Source organism: Centroberyx gerrardi, chromosome 4 (genome assembly GCF_048128805.1).
Source record: "Centroberyx gerrardi isolate f3 chromosome 4, fCenGer3.hap1.cur.20231027, whole genome shotgun sequence".
NCBI classification, from domain to species: Eukaryota; Metazoa; Chordata; class Actinopteri; order Beryciformes; family Berycidae; genus Centroberyx; species Centroberyx gerrardi.
The window spans coordinates 23798331-23815862 of record NC_136000.1 but is presented as its reverse complement, the minus strand read 5'-3'; the positions used below and the strand labels follow the sequence as shown (position 1 = coordinate 23815862).

General features: G+C 44.1%; 1 protein-coding gene across 1 annotated transcript; it reads left to right on the top strand.

Moving 5' to 3' along the window:
- Positions 1 to 1896: 1896 nt before the first annotated feature.
- On the top strand, positions 1897 to 15895 carry wfdc1 (WAP four-disulfide core domain 1). Its single transcript, XM_071896854.2, has 7 exons — positions 1897 to 2403; positions 12499 to 12694; positions 13211 to 13294; positions 14347 to 14487; positions 15104 to 15154; positions 15276 to 15335; positions 15428 to 15895. Exons 1-6 carry the CDS (start codon positions 2311 to 2313, stop codon positions 15332 to 15334), a joined length of 624 nt encoding a protein of 207 aa, XP_071752955.1. The 5' UTR covers positions 1897 to 2310; the 3' UTR covers position 15335; positions 15428 to 15895.
- The last annotated feature ends 1637 nt before the right edge of the window (positions 15896 to 17532 follow it).

The following is a 17532-nucleotide window of genomic DNA, read 5'->3' as shown; positions in this document are numbered from 1 at the left end:
CATCCTGCATGAATACAATTGTTTAGTCTACTTAATATTCATGTATACATTCCTGATTTTGTATAGGGACGGGATATGCGTGATCTATGTGAGAACATGTCAGGATATTAGAACACTGCATGCCTGAGTGTATTCGTGAGGGGTTTTTAGTGCTGGGAACTTGGCAGCTGCAGATTTTTCCCTATTAACGGTAGCCATCAGTGACTGGGATGATGGTACCTCATGGCAAAGTAGAGGTGAGCGACTTCAAGTTCTGTTTCAGTGAATTCCATCTCATTCCACGATACCAGGTCCGTGGGAAGTGGGAACATTGGATAGACATTGGACATTGACTATTAAGGAAAATCCATTTCCCAGAATGACTTTTGACAACCCCCAGCACCTGTTGCTTTCATTTCAAGGTGGGTGTATGGGCATACAAATATAGCTAGCTACTAGCCATCTAGTTTGTGAACATTGGGGCAAGTCTATGATCAGAACACAAAGTTCAACATGTCTTGTGGCTGCATTGCATTATGTCTTATTGAGGCAACTATTGGCAGAGAAACTGGTATCTCCTCCGATTTGGCCAGTTATCTTCAGAAATAAGTCAAGTTTTATAGTTTTATAGTGTTAAAGTGTTTTAGGGTGGATTTTTCCTTCATGTTTCTGCCCATAGATCTCAATGCCAATATGTTTTCAATGCATCTCTCTGCTCTATAATAATGATGCTACCTATACCATCCACCAGCAACAAACAGGCATGTCTCTCTCTTTCTTTCTCACACTTTCATTCATTCACTCTCTTCCGCTACCCTCTCTCACTATCTCTATACCCCCCCCCCCTCTTCCCGCTCCCTCTTTCTCTCTCTCACTCTCTCTTTACTCTGTCTTTTGTGTAACTGAAGCCGGGGCCTCCCAGTGACATGAGCCCTGCTCCTGTAAAACTAATAATGACGGAGATTTGTGCGGGCTTAGCATTCTTTCTCCCTTTCAGCGCAGGACACTGAGAATGGAGGGAGGGGAGGGGAAGGGGGGGGGGGGGGGGGGGGCGAAGGTCTCGTGGTAAGGTGGGGGGGGGGGGGGGGGGGGTGAGAGGGGTGAGACGTCCTAGTTTGAGAGGGAGCGAGTTGTGAGATGCATGGAAAAGAGCAAGTAAGAGAGGTAGAAAGTGAGACCAGTGAAGCACGTAAGATGGAGAGAGAGAGAGAGAGAGAAAGAGAGAGAGAAAGAGAGAGAGAGAGAGAGAGAGAGAGAGAGAGGCCCCCTTTTCCCTGAAACACGCCACATGCTTTCATTCTTTGTGGGTCAGTGCTGTTGAAATCACACAGCATCCTCTCCAAACACATTATACAGACGTGGGCATGCACACACACACACAAACACACAAACACACACACACACACACACACGCATTCGCATTCACACAGACCCACTCAGGCGTGCAATGTTCAAGTATTCCTGGTCACACTCTCATATAGATCGCGCATGTCCTGTCCCTATGAAATAATCAGGAATGTAAACATGGATATCGGATACACTCACTTAACAATCACATGTACACATGCTTGAACTCTAGCAGTCATCAAGAATTTACTGCCGCAAAGCCATGTTTTTTCCCCCTTTCCTGCAGTAACGCACACAAGCAAAACACTGTGAAGCAAATCCGCAGCATGTACGTCCCAACCGCACACACACAGACACATCTCTTGTCAGATTCACATAAAGATCACCAGATGTGCCGTGCGATGCAACAGGGGGGCAAAGGGGAGGTCTCAAACACACTGCCCTCTCTGGATCTCTAGAGCTTCTGCGCTCTCCCCCCTCCCTCCTTTCACCCCCCTCTCCCTCCCTCCCTCCCAGAGACATGTGCGCGGCGGTGCCAGCAGACAGTTTCAACTCTCCGCTCTCAACAACTGATGCATGGACAGCTGCTGTTCCTCCCTTCCCCTCCTTTGCTCCCCTAACTCTTTTCTTTCTTTCCTTCCCTTCCTCCTCTACGCTGCCACTGCCATTCAGTCCTCCTTCTCTCCTTTCTCCCCTTCCTTTCCCTTCTACTCTGTCGCTCTGCCCTGCACTTTTCCTCAGGCGGATATAAAGGCAGGTCCCGTTGGAGGGAGAGGGCTTGTGTAATCTCCCAGGCTTGCACGGGCTGCACATGAGCTTGCTTTCAGCTGGAAAGGCAGCGCAATAGAACTTAACAGAGGACATCTGCAGCGGCGACAACGCAGAGAGGCAAACTTTGGAATAAGGATAAGAAGAGGGAATACTTCTGAAGGAGGGCGACGCAGAGAGAGATTGGAGTCGGGGTGCAGGAGGACAACGGAGACCATGCCGGGCTCACTGGTGCTGCTGCTGTCCCTGCTGGTCCTGTCCGCCGGAAGTGATGCCAGACGGATCAGGAAGAGAGGACTCAACCAGAAGGTGGGGCTGCCAACCTCACCTTTGACTTTTGCTGTGTGCATGTGTGTGTGATTTTTTTCTGTTTTCCCCAGTGGCTGTGCTCAGAATATCTAGAAAAGTGGAAGTAGGAGAAAGCTCAGAGTGATACAGTACAATACCGGCTCTGTTAGAGGCCCTGGGTGGCTGGTTACAGAGGGCTGCTGCTGGCTGAAGTTTCACACACTGGGAACAGTTTTGTGGCTGAGGTGAGAGGCGGTCCCGTTGACCCCTGAGTCCTTGGTGGAGAGCGGGTAGAAGTTGAACTTTGTAGAATGACAAAAATAAGAGTTACTGATGGACGTTGGGTGGATAATACTTTAATTTCGAGGCATGCACAGTCCACATGGAGAGCGGTTTAGTTTTGATGAGAAGCCGGTGCAGCGCAACAGGTCACTGTTTTTCAAGTTTCCATATGAGTAACTGAGAGGCACACTGGGTATACAACCTTTGTTTTGTGCGTGTGTGTGTGTGTGTGTGTGTGTGTGTGTGTGTGTGTGTGTGTGGCGGATTATTAGGGCAGGAACTGAACTAGCAGACCGGGCCCCTGCTTGTTAACTCAGCTCACTGCAGCTCTGATTGATCATCGCTAACGAGGGCTCAGTGTAGCGTGCTGCCTTCTCCCTCTCTCTCTCTCTCTCTCTCTCTCTCTCTCTCTCCCTCTCTCTCTCTCTCTCTCTCTCGCTCTCGCTCTCTCTCTCTCTCTCTCTACCTCGCGTGCATCAATGTTCTCGCTTTCTGACTCTTTCATGCCCTCACTGGCCCCTTTCTCCCTTCCTCTTTCTCTTTCTCATCGTCACCCTTTCAGCCTGTTTCTGTCCTGCTTTCTGTTGCCCTCGCCCATGTCTCTCTCAGTATTAAAACCCCCCCGTTTTCCCCTCTTTTCAATCTGCCTTTCCCTCTGCCTCCCTCCTGCTCTCTGGATGGGCCAACAGGACCGTCTTGCTGGACCCTGCTTCAAAGCTGCTGTAATTGGAACATGCTGAGACGGCTGTGCAGATGGAGTTTGTCTCTTTCCCTCTGAACCTTTTCATCTCTGCATCTTACAATCTTTCATTTTTTAACTACCCCCGCAAATTATAGTCACTTTGTACTTCACATAGGCGCTGCACTGGGGAACAGTGTGTCTTTAGTGCAGAATGGGGAAAACTTTCTAACAATCTGAATGCCTCCAGCATGCTTAATACCTGTCTCCCATCCTTTTCCCCTCTCTGTTTCTCTGTTTGAGTATGCCAGAAATGGGATTTTGACAGATTCGCCTATTTAAAAAAAATCTAAATTAAAAAATATAGTGAGTGGCCATTAGTGGGGTCCAGGCCTATGGGGCAAATTATTTGACAGTGAGAATATAAGCTTGATTCATCATCTCAACAATAGAACATTTTGGTGACAGTCCTGCACCTGCAGGTGAAATGTTGCCTGACTTATTGCCATTTGAAAAATTTGTCCTGATGGTGGTGATATTCAGGGTCTGACACACTTTGGGGCCCCTCGCAAACAGGTAGGCCTATGTGACATTTGGAAGGTCTTAAGCATTTAGGAAATCTGCCTCGCTTCCTGTTTGTGCATGCTCGTCAACTTCTTTTGTGTATCAACGTCACACGGTTACAAGTATTCAAATTCTATGATACAGATGATGTAGGCAGTTGAAATATGCTCTGTGCAAATTTTGGCAGTGATTAAGGCAACTTTGGAGAAATTTTTAAAAAGTAGTTGCTATTTCAAGCTTGGCCTGATGGTGGCGCTGTGAAGCACGACCAAACGTGGTCTGTCTTACTTTGCATTTAGTAATTATGCCTCATTTCCCGTTTGTCTTCATCGTCAACTTCATTCAACGATTTTGATTTTCAAAACTCTTGGTAATAGCCGTAATTTCTGAATAATTTCCATATATGCTGTACGTCAAATGTTATTGAGATTGGATCAACTTTGGGGGAGAAATAGTGAACAATTGTTTTTGCATAAAATGGCGGAAAAACTATAATGGCGGAAATGAAAACCTGTGTGAGCAGTGGATTCGGCTCGGGCCAAGGAATCTGAAGGGGGAAAAAAATCTAGACATGTTTAGGAGTTATTGGCCAAAACTTGTAGTTGTAGTTGAAGTTGCTTATTATAGCGCCACCATCTGGCCAATCTGTGTCATTTGTGTTACCTGAGTAGTGAGGGAGATTTGAAACCTATTACTACATTTGACTGCTCTGACATGAAGCATTTTGGAATTACGCGTCCCTTCATGTTTGTGCATCTTCGTCAACAACTCATCAAAAGAGGCCTGATGGAGGCAGCTCAGTTAGGCTGTGTGTAAATTTGGTGGAGATTGAGTCAACTTTGTAGAGGAAATTGAGTGACTGCAACCGCAAACTTAATTCATTTTAGGCTGTATGTTCAAGTTTTCCCAAAGCCCAAATGTAATTAGAAAGATAAGACATGTAAAATAAACAGTATATATTGAGAATGAATATCTGCTCCCTTTTCACTGTTTCTCCATCCAGTGCACTTTACTGGAGCGCACTTTATGTTCAATGTCACTGCAATTGCAGACTTGGCCGTAACTTCCTCCTTCTGACCCGTGTGTAAATCTCTCAGTCGCCAGAGAGGTGTGTGTCTGACCTCAGGGTCAGCCGGTCTCACTCACTGGCCACCCTCTCTCCTCCAGACCTCCCACGGCCACGGGGTTCAAAGGTCACCACCAGCACTTTCTTATTTTCCTCTACGTGTGTGACTGGGAAGGTGCCACAAATAGGAATGCAGAGAGCGGCTGCAGGGCGGTAATGAGGGACAAAGGGTGAGGAATAGGCATCAAAGGGAAGCTTACAGCGGGCGAAGATGAGCATGGATGAAGGGTAGATGGGATAACAGGTGGGACGGTGTGGGCAGGGGAAGGGGAGGAGAAAAGGGGAATGGCAGTGAGTTAGTGATAAAAATGGTAATAATAGAGCCATTATTGCAACATTAGAGTTTGTTGATTAGAATAGACTAAACGTTTACATAAATGTTTCACTTTAATGAATGGGTTTTGAAAGGGTTTCATCAGACCAACCCATAGAGGAGCATGTGATCTTTCAACTGAAGTTAAAACATGAAAATCACCAAGTTTGGAGTTACAGTGTTTTCACATGACAGCAGCGAGATACACACACACACACACACACACACACACACACACTCACTCACACCTGGTTATTGAGTCTCATAGCCATAACACGGTCTGGTTCAGACACAAGCCTGGGCACGTCTGTGTCCGGGGCTGCTATCGTACACCTTTACAGTTCCATTTATTTGATGGGATGTGGACAGCGCTCTGACAGGACCTGGAATTAGCGCAGGGGCCTGCAGATGCTCAGCAGCACGGGGACTTCCTGCTCCTGGCCCGGCTGGCTGTTTGCCTTGGCCCGGGGCCGTTCCTGCTGCTCCCCAGGTACAACAGAACAGATCCACACACTGATTTAACACTGAGGAAATGTCTGAAGCTTTAGGATGTGATGATTTCTAATGATAAGAATAAGTATGTACAGATTAAAATTTCTGAGGCCCCGAATGCTGTTAAATGATTCCACACACTAATGAAACACTATGAAAACGTTGTAAGGCTTATAGAATAGAATAGAATAGAATAGAATAGAATAGAATAGAATAGAATAGAATAGAATAGAATCTTTACTGTCCACATGTGGATATTTCCCTTTGGCTTCACTGTGGTAGAATTAAAAACAGACAAAGTTCACAGTGAAAATTGCAAAAAGTGCACTTCTAATATTTTGATTGTAATGATTGACAAGCAGTATTGAATTACACAAAGTTAATGTCCAATGAAATCAAAGATTAACACAGAAATTCTTACATATACTGACACACAGCGATGCCTGGCCATCGTGGTTCAAGTCAAGGGGAATAGAGCCTGCCATTTTGGTCGGACCTGCGCTATGGGTGCCAAATTTGTAAAGTCTACATCTCATGATGAACCCCAGTATAGAAGTTGTGTATTTTAATCCACCAGCTAATATCAGTCTTTAAGGGTGAAGAAAAAAGCTGAGCATATATGACAAATACAGTAGGCTATATATAGCCAAAACAAATCAACTTCAAATCTAAAATTCACTACAGATAAAATTAATATGAATCACATTGTTTTTACTTACTCCAGCTCATCAAGGCAAGACACACATTTTGATACTGAAAAAAAAAATGATGGTTACACTTACAGCCTGGATGTCCACCAGATATCTGGTTTCTTTTACTTGTTGTTTTCATTGGAAACATTGCACTGTTTCATATTAGCAAAAGAGCTTTGCACGTCTTCATCACTTCATCACATAAAACAGAAATATTCAACTTGTAGCAAAAGAACGGCACAACCTGCAAGCAGGTTTTCAACAGTTGCATAGGAACAATAGGAGCCACGACCAGCACTTCCCAGTCATCTGTGTTTACATGCTCTTCTAAAAAAATGTAAGCAGTACAGCTATCCATTGTATTCCAGTACCTAGAAGCACTGTAGTCAGTCAGTCAGTCAGTCAGTCAACAGTCAGCAGTCAGTCAGTCAGTCAGTGACTCACTCAGTCAGCAGTCAGTCAGTCAACAGTCAGTCAGTCACTCAGTCACTCAGTCACTCAGTCACCCAGTCAACAGTCAGCAGTCAGTCAGTCAGTCAGTGACTCACTCAGTCAGCAGTCAGTCAGTCAACAGTAAGTCAGCAGTCAGTCATTCAGTCATTCAGCAGTCTGGTCAGGTGAGGCGGTTCTGAAGCAGGACTAATCCCAGTCAGATGATGTGAGTCTGCTGGGCAGCAGGACATTACTGGACTAACAGTGGATCAGGCAGCTACTGAGTCTAGTCTACACATACTGTACATGTACAGACACACACACACACACACACACACACACATACACACACACACACATACACACTCACAAGTCACGTGCATCCATGAACACGCACACATTCCCACACATACTACTGCTTAATCTTTTCGCCCTCTGATGTTCCAAACATTCCCTGTGTTTGGCAGCAGGAAGACTTTCCATGTTATATCATCTCCAACAACAGAAAGGAATTTAATAGCAAATCCAGTCTGGGTATGTGAAGCCAGAGACTTGTATCCACAGCTTACAGATATAGCCATCGTAAAACACCTACTTCGGAGCTGAAAGGTATTAATATTGCTTTAGATTGCTTTTTAAAATTCCTACTGTACAACATCTAAAAAAGAATTGGCTTGAATTGCTGTGGCTGCTGCACTACTACCAGAGGATAGAGGTATAATAGATGCGTGAAGGGGGACCTCTACTGTTGCTACCTCAGGCTATGACTGACAGGCAGCGGATGCTGTTCCAAACTGTTTGCCCAACACTAATTAGCTGTGTTCACACTTGGTCTACCTCTATCCTGTTGTGTGAACCAGAACTCATATGGGTACAGTCTGTCTCTCTGCACTACAAGGTTAGACGTCATCAGTCTGCCTTCCCTGTATGTCAGTTTGTGTGTGTCTGCATTTCAAGGCCTTTCCCAGCTGTGTCTACCTGTTTTTTCAGACCCCTCCGTCTTCGACTGCATGACCGTCTGTCTATCTTCATGTCAGACTGACTGCTTGTATGGAGACGGGAAATGAACCCAGACTACCCAGAAGCTAAACAGATGTGTGCTGTAGGCCATTATTATTCAGTAGGCACAGGGGATCTGGGTGGCTTGAGTTGCAATTCTTATGAAAGAATGGTCAAACACAGCTTTTTCCATGTTTATAAATGGCGACCTTAACCATGTTTCTACTGTATGTGCACATGTATGTCTGTTTGAGCATACTTGCCTACCATTGTGTGAGTTTCTGTGTATGTAAAGGAGCATGTGTGTGTGTGTGTGTGTGTGTGTGTGTGTGTGTGTGTGTGTGTCCTTACACACAGGAAGCACAGAGTCTCAGTATCTGTCTGAGATCTCTGTAGAACCATGAATGGCCTGATCTCAGTTTAGTCATGGAGCCAGATGGGGTCTCTGGTGGCTTCTCACTACAAACACCCTACAAACCACTGAGCCACTGAGAGAGAGAGAGAGAGAGAGAGAGAGAGAGAGAGAGAGAGAATGCTTTAATTCATCTCTCTGTTATGTACACAATAGTTAGGATGAATCGTTACGTCCGACCATCAAGCGCCACTGCTTTTCACCACCACAGAGAGAAACAGATAAAAAAATTCAAGGAGAGAGAAAAGCAGGGAAGACGGAAAGATAGTGAGAGAGAAACAGACAGATACGGGGAGACAGACACAGAGAGGGAGAGAACATGCCCACAGATAGACACGAACATCACACACGGAGCTGGCAGCATGTCTGCGGCGGGGCAGCAAGGCAGACAGGAGTGTAAATAAACAATGCGGGACATCAGAGAGATGTGTGCAAGATTGCGTGATAGAGCTCGGGGTGTAGAGCATGGCAGCGCCTCTGGCACACATAGACATGAAGGCAGAGGAGCTGACAGATAGGCAGGTTGGAAACTGGAAGAACTGACTGACTGACAGACAGACAGACACATAGACACAAACAGTACACAAGCTTGTAACATGGATAAGCTGAATCTATGGGCAGAAATACTGTCCGATTGGGAGAATGGCTGTCTGTAACTTTGGTAAGTGGAAGGCTGAAGGATCAGGACGCTAAACACACTCTGAATGACCTCTGTAACATGCAGTACTCACACATGTACAAGCACACACTCACACACACACAAACAGGAAGGGCATGCATGACCTAATCTGACAAAGAGAGAGCTTTGTAGGAGACTTTGGGCACTGATCGGATATGAGACAAGGGGACAGCCAGTTGTCATTATGTCATTATCCAGCCACAGGAGACTTCGCAGTCCTCATTCATAGATCTAACTGTAATGGGTTAATGGGTTAAACGACTGTAGCTCCACCCGTTTTGACTGCCATACATGTATGGTGTATGAGAGACTGCAGTCTGCAGTGGAGCATGTGCATGTGGCTATCACAGCTAAGGTGGAGAAGATGTTTATTGTAAAGTAATGGTGCAATCACAATAATTATCGCTCTTTTAACACAAACCTCGACCCCAAAGTCTCATGTGGAAACACAAAGTGTTGAACTGCACGGCCTGCAGGATCTCAATGTAACTTTTACGAGTTCTGACTATAAGAGCCACACATCATTCCATCCATCGTTCCACGGTGAGACCCCCCCTAACACCCACCCATCCACCCATCCACCCATCCACCCTCTAAGCTGGCAGCTGCCAGAGCGAATCATTGTGTGTTTACAACAAACACACATACAGTGTGTGGGATAGGGAGACCGCCATCAGCGCCAAACATTTGCTTTCGTTTTTCCGGTTGGTTTGGGAGAGCACTCATTCAGCCTGCCAAATAAACAGCGCCGCTTTAACGATCGCGTGCAGCCCACAAGCCTATTATCTAATTAGTAATGTAGAGTAGGGGAAAAGCACCCATCTCTCTCTCTCTCTCTCTCTCTCTCTCTCTCTCTCTCTCTTTCACACACACACATATCGGGCCATGCTGATATCCAAAATCAGTGGTTGAGTCCGAGTCCGAGTCTGAGCAATTCATCCAAACCGCTGAGAAATTTAATGGAAGCAAAATCAGTACAGTTGAAATTCTCAAGCTGTGGATGTTTGTCAGTGACATGTCATGTGTGTCAATCTTTTCGGAGAAACGGACAAACTCCAGAGAAATAAACAAAATTCCAAGGCCCTCCAAATTAGTGACTGCATGAAAAACACACAAGGTCTTGTGATCGTGCAAGGAGGCCAGAAAAGAAAATGACAAGAAGGATTTGTCCCACACTGCAGTGACATGGTGAGACTGAAATAGACTAAATATTTGATTGTCTAATCACTTGAGTAAAGTGCCTGAAGGCATACCTGAACTAAATAACAAAACCGGTGTGCCTCGCCAAATCGCTTGACAGCCACTGCTCCATTGTTCTACTGCTGTAGTAACTCAAGGTGTTCAAAGCAAATCAATAAAATAAACCACTCCACGCCCCAGTAATGGCCCATATAATTACAGTATCCTTAAATTGTTCCCCCAGGTATGTTTTTCAGCAACTGTAGTGGAAGTGTTGTCTCGCCAGCCAGTAAGCAACACAGTATTGCTCATTTGTAGCAGTAAAAAAAAAAAAAAAAAAAGAAAAAAAAAAGGAGAACTGGACTGAACTCTCTAACACAACTGGAAACTTGATCCAACTCTTAGTTACACAAAAACAAATTTGTGGTAATGCAAAAACATGAGAAAATATGAGAGTTCATGTTTAGTTGAGGGCAGCTGTGCTTGTTGGGAAATAATTCCCATGTGTGCGTAATCCCCATACTAAATGGTCACCCACATATTGTAGATCAAAATTGCGATATTTAATACCAGCGCTATAAAAGAGCATAAAAACTTCCCTCACTAATTCTGGCCTAAGCTCTCCAGCTATACTGTGACATTTTTAGTGGTAAGAGATGAGAGCATGAAACATCCAAACCGCTGAGCTGGTTTGAATAAAGAGCTGCAGCTTGTTGAAAACTATAAAATCACAGAGAGCAGGGCTGTGATACAAATCTCATTATGTAAACCTCTCCTAAGCAAACAAGAGCAGATTTTCTCAGCAACAGTGGAAAAGTGTGTCCATGCATGTGTGTGTGTGTGTGTGTGTGCAAGTCCACTTGTGTTTATGTAGCCAGACCTCCAACTGTGTGGAGTGTGTAGTTGCTTGGCTCAGGGTCCTTTGGCCTACTTTTCTCCCTCTCAGACTCACCAGGAGAAGTGTTTGTTCCCACACTGAATCACCTTCCCGATCCAGGTCAAGACGTTTGCAGGCAGGCATGCTACAGTTACTGCTGGGTTGACAACAGAAATCTGCTGCTGCCCTCTGCTGGTAAAACAGGACAAGACAGTGGTTCTCTAATCCTCGGGGGGGCCAGAGTACAGCTGGTTTTGTGCTCTGCCAGGTAAATTGCGTTCACCTGTCGTCCCCAGGTCTAAATAATCCCAGATTAGACAGCTAGAATGAACACTACCTTGCAAAATGGAGAACCAGCAGTACTCACAGCCCCGAGGACTGGAGTTGAGAACCACTGAAACTTTTTTAAAACCATCGTGTGTGAGCAGCTAATAATGTGTCCCCGGAAACCAAATGAGAAATTTAATTTTCTCATCCAGGAACCCAGCCTGAGTGAACCCTGTTGTACTGCTTTCATCATGTGAGGGTCCAACAGAAACAGGCACCAGTAATACTGTCCTAACTAGTGACTAGATTATGCCGTAGGTTAAAATTCATGTGTAGTTTAGCTTACTGAGGAGTCGTATGAAGAATGCATAAGAGTGTATGTTTTTAAGAAAAGTGTCAGTGTAGAGTGGGCTGTACAGTCGCCTTCAGTATTTCTATTTATTCAGACAGTTGGGAAGTAGAAAGCAGGAGATAGAGTAGGGGAAGCACAGAGAAAGATCTGAAAGGATTTGGTCCTAAAGGGAAAGTGAGGCGGCGGAACTTAAAGGATAGATTGGCTTTTTTTTTAACTCAATCGCTGTAGTATTGAGGAACTTGCCACTTTGCTGCATCTTCTCACTGCGGGCTTCTACACAGTCCAATGGGTAATCCTTTAAGCCTTCAAAAAACATGATATATCTCCTTTCGAAAGCGAGAAGCTCACAGTACAGTCAGACATTTCTGCTCGACTTTCTCAGCTATTTCTAGTCTGTTCCACGATGCCCTGTGTGACTTCTTGGTCGAGCAACATCACTTAATCATCCTGGGTGCATGTTTACTGGCCCTTTCTCCTACAGTCATTTATTCATTTTCTTTACTCAGTTAACCTTTTTCACTGGCGGCTGGAGCCTGTCCCAGCATGCATTGGGAAGAAGGCAGAGAAATACCCGGGACAGGTCACCGGTCTATCACAGGATAAACACAGATAGATAGACAATCACACTCAAACTCTCATTCACAGATACAATCAACTGCAGTTAAACCCAACATCAGTTGGATCAATGCACTGATCTCTCTCTTTCTCTCTCTCTCTCTCTCTCTCTCTCTCTCTCTCTCCCTCCCTCTCTCCCTCCCTCTCTCTCAGGACTATGAGTACCCCAACCAGTCCCAGTCCACACAGCACCAGAAGAACGACCGGTGTCCACCACCGCCCCAGATGCTGCCGGAGCGGGCCTGCGAGGTGCCGGGCTGCCGCTCAGATTCAGAGTGTGAGCGCCACAAACGCTGCTGCTACAATGGCTGCATCTACGCCTGCCTGGAGTCCGTCCAGCCCCCGCCAGGTCAGCAGCACCGACAGCACGTTACACTGCAAGGGTTTCCCAGAGTCTGGGACTGAAAGTTGAGTTGCAGGGGAAGTGAAATGGGTCGTCAAATTTAAAATCAGAAAGTAGGTTTTTGGCTGGAATATTCTAATTTTTGATGAAGATATTGGCTTTTCATGCTGCCATGACATTCTCAAGACCCTAGAACAGAATAGGAAAACCTATCAATTATCAACCTAACTATCCACATGTACTATATGGACATTTGGCTTTGTGTAAAATATTGTTCTTTTGTAAGTTATTGGCCAATAAACAAGGTACATTTACTAGTTATGTAATATCCTGCAAAAGTTTCTAAGCCACTGGTATTCAATATGAAGTTAGAGTTAGAGTAGAGAGGAAAAGAGTTTTGTGCAGAAGCACTGAAATGTATGTGTGTGTGTGTGTGTGTGTGTGTGTGTGTGTGTGTGTGTGTGTGTGTGTGTGTGTGTGTGTGTGTGCGTGCGTGTGCGTGTGTGTGTGTGTACTGACCAGTGCTGGACTGGCTGGTGCAGCCCAAGCCCCGGTGGTTGGGGGGGAATGGTTGGCTGCTAGACGGTCCTGAGGAGGTTCTGCAGGGTGAGTACACACATGACATCTCCACAAAGTCAGCTTTATAGGTATTACAAAAATACATCAGAAAAGTCCAACATGATGGGAATTCTCAAACTTAAAGCCATTTATGTCTACACTGTACTGCCTACTGTCCCACTTGTCCACAGGGTATGCTGCTGATGTCATGACTCTCCTCCTGCATCCTAGCCTTAAATAATCACAAATACTTCAAATGCTAATATTCACACCCTATCTACCCTATGCCTAGTGAATATGGGCGAAACAGATTTCATTCAGCGCATTTCATAATCATACTATCATTATTCTGTTCTACCACTATGTGTTTCTGTCACATCATCTGACTACTTGAAATAAATGAAACTAAATGAAAAATCCACCGTAAAACACTTTGACACTGTTAAAAACGACTATTGGCAATGTATCATGCATTTCTGGGCCTATTTGTTTGTTTGACGGTGCATTTTTCCTATGAATAACTGGATAACTGGCTAAATGTAGACAATGTGATGTCACGCTGAGATATTTCCAGTGCAGATAGTGCCATTTAATGGCAAAAAAAACTTTTAGCCATCTAAAACATCACGGTAAATGTCAGGTTTTGGTGTCAGTCCCTCAGAATCGAAGAGCGAGGGCATCTTTCTAGTCTCACCATTTTGCACCGACGTTCAACAATCACAGAGGGAGAAATCCATCGTAGAAGAGGCAGAGAAACCAATTTCTCCACTGACTGCAGCCTCAATAGACCAGAGTGCAATGCAGCCACAAGATGTGCATTTTAAGTGCGGGGTGTGACTCATTCTGAGAAATAAATCACAAACTGAAGAAGAAGTAGAGGAAGCAGGTTGAGGAAAAAAATAACAGAAAATAACTCCTGGGATGCATTGAACATCACAAATTAATGATATATAACAGTGTATCCAAGGGTGGAATTTTCCTTTAAACCATTAGTGCCTTGTGTGTGAATGTGTTTATGCATGCGTGTGTGTGTGTGCTTGCTTGTGTGCATTTCACTTGTGTGTGCTCCTATAACTCCCAGTGTGTTTTCTGTCCTGTAGCCGAGGCCTGCAGCACGACGGAGGATGGCGACGAGCCTCTCCACTGTCCCACAGGCTACGAGTGCCACATCATCAACCCAGGAAACCCCGCCGCCGGCATCCCTAACCGGGGACAATGCATCAAGCAGCGAGGCAACTCCGGTAAGGCTGGAGGATTTCTGGTGACAGACTTTGGGTTTGGATCCAGCTCTAGACCTTTGCCACACCTCCTCCCCTTCTTCGCTTTCATTTTCCCTGTTAATCTCTGACGTATCTGATCTAATAAAACCACTCTCCAAAGTATACCAAACTCTGATAAGACCAGCACTAGTTATGTGACAGTTTTTTTTAAAGGAGAGATGGCAAGCGTTTAGTCCACACACTTTTAGTATCTTTTTAAAATGTATTATTTAGATAGTGAGAAAGTAGCATGGAGACAGAGACACCAGACACTGGGCTGTGACAGCAGCTGTCTTGAGTCTGACCTGGTATCTGTTGGCAGATGACACGCTATCAAGTGCCGAGTGCCTCGCATGAAATAGTTATAGAAATACACAAGTACTAATGTGGCTGAAAGCAGTTCATGACCTTTGTCACATCATCCCCTTTTATCTTTTCTATCCATTTTCATTGTAAACTATTAGCAGAAATATCAAGGAATGATCTGTAGAAGAAAAATGGCAAGTTTATAGTGTCTATGCTTCATATTATAATTGAAGCAACCATTCAAAATGCTATGTGTCTTTTATATCTTTTTTTTTTGTTTGTTTTTGTTTAGATGGACGCAGCCTGAGGCACAAATACTTCAAGGACTACAAGGATTACTTAGGTAAGTGAAGTAATGCGCTGGCAACCTGAAAAACCTATCACAGAAATAATTATTCCTGAATCATGTGCAACAGTTCCAACTTGACATATCTGCCTGACCTGATGATGTCTCCCTCTGACAGGGAGTAATTCTAACAATGCAGTAGGCTACGAAAAACATCACCACAAGCACCTGGGATGAAGTACGTTTCAGCCATTTTAACTCTATCTGTAATTGTCATCTTTATCTCCGTTCGTAGACAAATCCTCATGTTTTTTCTATTCCTCCTCTCAGATGGAGCAGACCTCAGCCTCAGCTATGACCATCACACAACCTCAACCATCAACTGTCCACAAACCAGCCCAGTCCTCTTCGACCTGAAACAGGATCAGATCTGACCTGGTGACCAAACCTACAGCTCCTACCTCCTCTTTGCAAAGCCCTGTCTTGCCACCTCTCTTCAGTTACGAAGTCCTTTGGGATACACTGACAGCCAAAGACATAATGTGGTTGGTTTTCTGTCTCTCTGCCTGGTGTCTGTGATGAATGGGTGGAAGAAGTGAGGGTGTTGTTGACAGAGAACCGGGAAAAGGGGAGAGCAGGGCTACGCACCAAAGCTCTTTTTATCAAACGTGTCAAACCGTCTCAAAAGGAAATGAGGAACCCATGCCATTTTTTCCATTTTTTTTACAACTCTCTCTCACTCTCTCTCTCTCTCTCTCTCTGTCTCTCTGTCTCTCTCTCTCTTTTTCTCTCTCTCTCTGTCAGTTCAATTCAACTCAATGGTGCTTTATTGGCAGGACAAAATTCACACATTTGTATTGCCAAAGCGTATTACATGTATAACAATATGAACAATGTGAACGATGTCTCTCTGTCTCTCTCTCTATCTCTCTATCTCTCTATCTCTCTCTCACACACACACACACACACACACACTCAAACACACAAGCACGAACACTTCCTAACCTTAAGGCAATTGATAGCCGGTCAACAGAGAAAATCAAGACCATGTGGCCCTGTTAAATCATTCTCTCTCTCTCTCTCTCTCTCTCTCTCTCTCTCTCTCTCTCTCTCTCTCTCTGCTATCACAAAGTTAAATCAAATCCACATTTTCAACATTATTGTCGTTTCGCCATTCGAAACCTTTTTCAGAGGGACGCTGCTCAAATTTCCTGTTCTGAAATCTGGAATGTTTTATAGACTAAGAGGAAATAGTCCAGCTGTAGAGGTTGCCGTTTGTAATCAAATCTAACTGTGATTTAACATGATAATTAATAGCTCTAATTATAAGAATATAGATACTGTAAGACTGTTGTAAATTGGGTCTTGACTGTGTCAGAGCTGGAGGGACAGCTGTGGGTTGACTCCATCCAACAGATGCTGAACATATATCATTCCTATTAAAACTAAGAAACTTCCCTTCCTGCAAAAACATGAAACACTCAACAAGTGGTTTTATCTTGCATTCAGGCCTATCAAGCTGATTTCACAGTGATTTAGGTAAAACGATCTTCTGTACAAGCAGATGATTTCTAGTTTTATATGTTTCATTATAATTTTATTCATTGAAACAAATTAAATTCCTTTTTGTTTCAAGTTTTTTTTTTGCAAAACAAGTAATGTTATTGCTTTTTTATTACTGCCAGTGCAGTAAGATGATCCGACTTAAAATACCTTGAAATACACTTGATAAATTTGAATTCAAGGTAAAATCACTGGCTAAGATTACTAAGACTAAGAATATTTTTGTTGTTGTTGTTGTGTTTGTTTTTTGTTTAAGTCACCACAATCACAGTGGACATGGTAAAAGAAAGGGCTTTTTACAGAGCGGATATTTAAAGCTGGTTCCAATTTTTTTTTTTTTTTAATCTAATACATTATTCTCAAACTTAATTTACACATAAAAGTCTAACTGTCCAAAGTAGTCAGTCATATATGAGTGTCTGTGTTATCAAATCAAATGGTGCTCAGTTCAACGCTGCCTCTATAACAGAAGAATAAGCTGGTCTGTAATACAAAGACATCCAATAAGCTGGAGGTGTGAAGCAAAAGATGTGACCATTCTCTGTGTGCAAAACTAAAGTGACGTCTGAAAGTTGCTCTTGATCCAACTGGTGCTATAACGCTGCCTTGTTTATTCCAAATAAACCACATCATTGAGATACGTCTGGGTGTTCTGTTGCTTTCCTGCTGCAAGTAATCTGAAGATTCAGGACAGAAGTTGATGTTATACAAGTGATGAACAATATGACAAGTCAATGCCATAGCAACGACTTATCATGTGAATATAAGCAGCCTGCTGGACAGGCTTATTGAGCATGAAGAAATGGCCTGAAGATGCACTAGAAGATGAAATTCAAGTATGTATGGTTTTTAAATGATGAAAACTGTTTGTT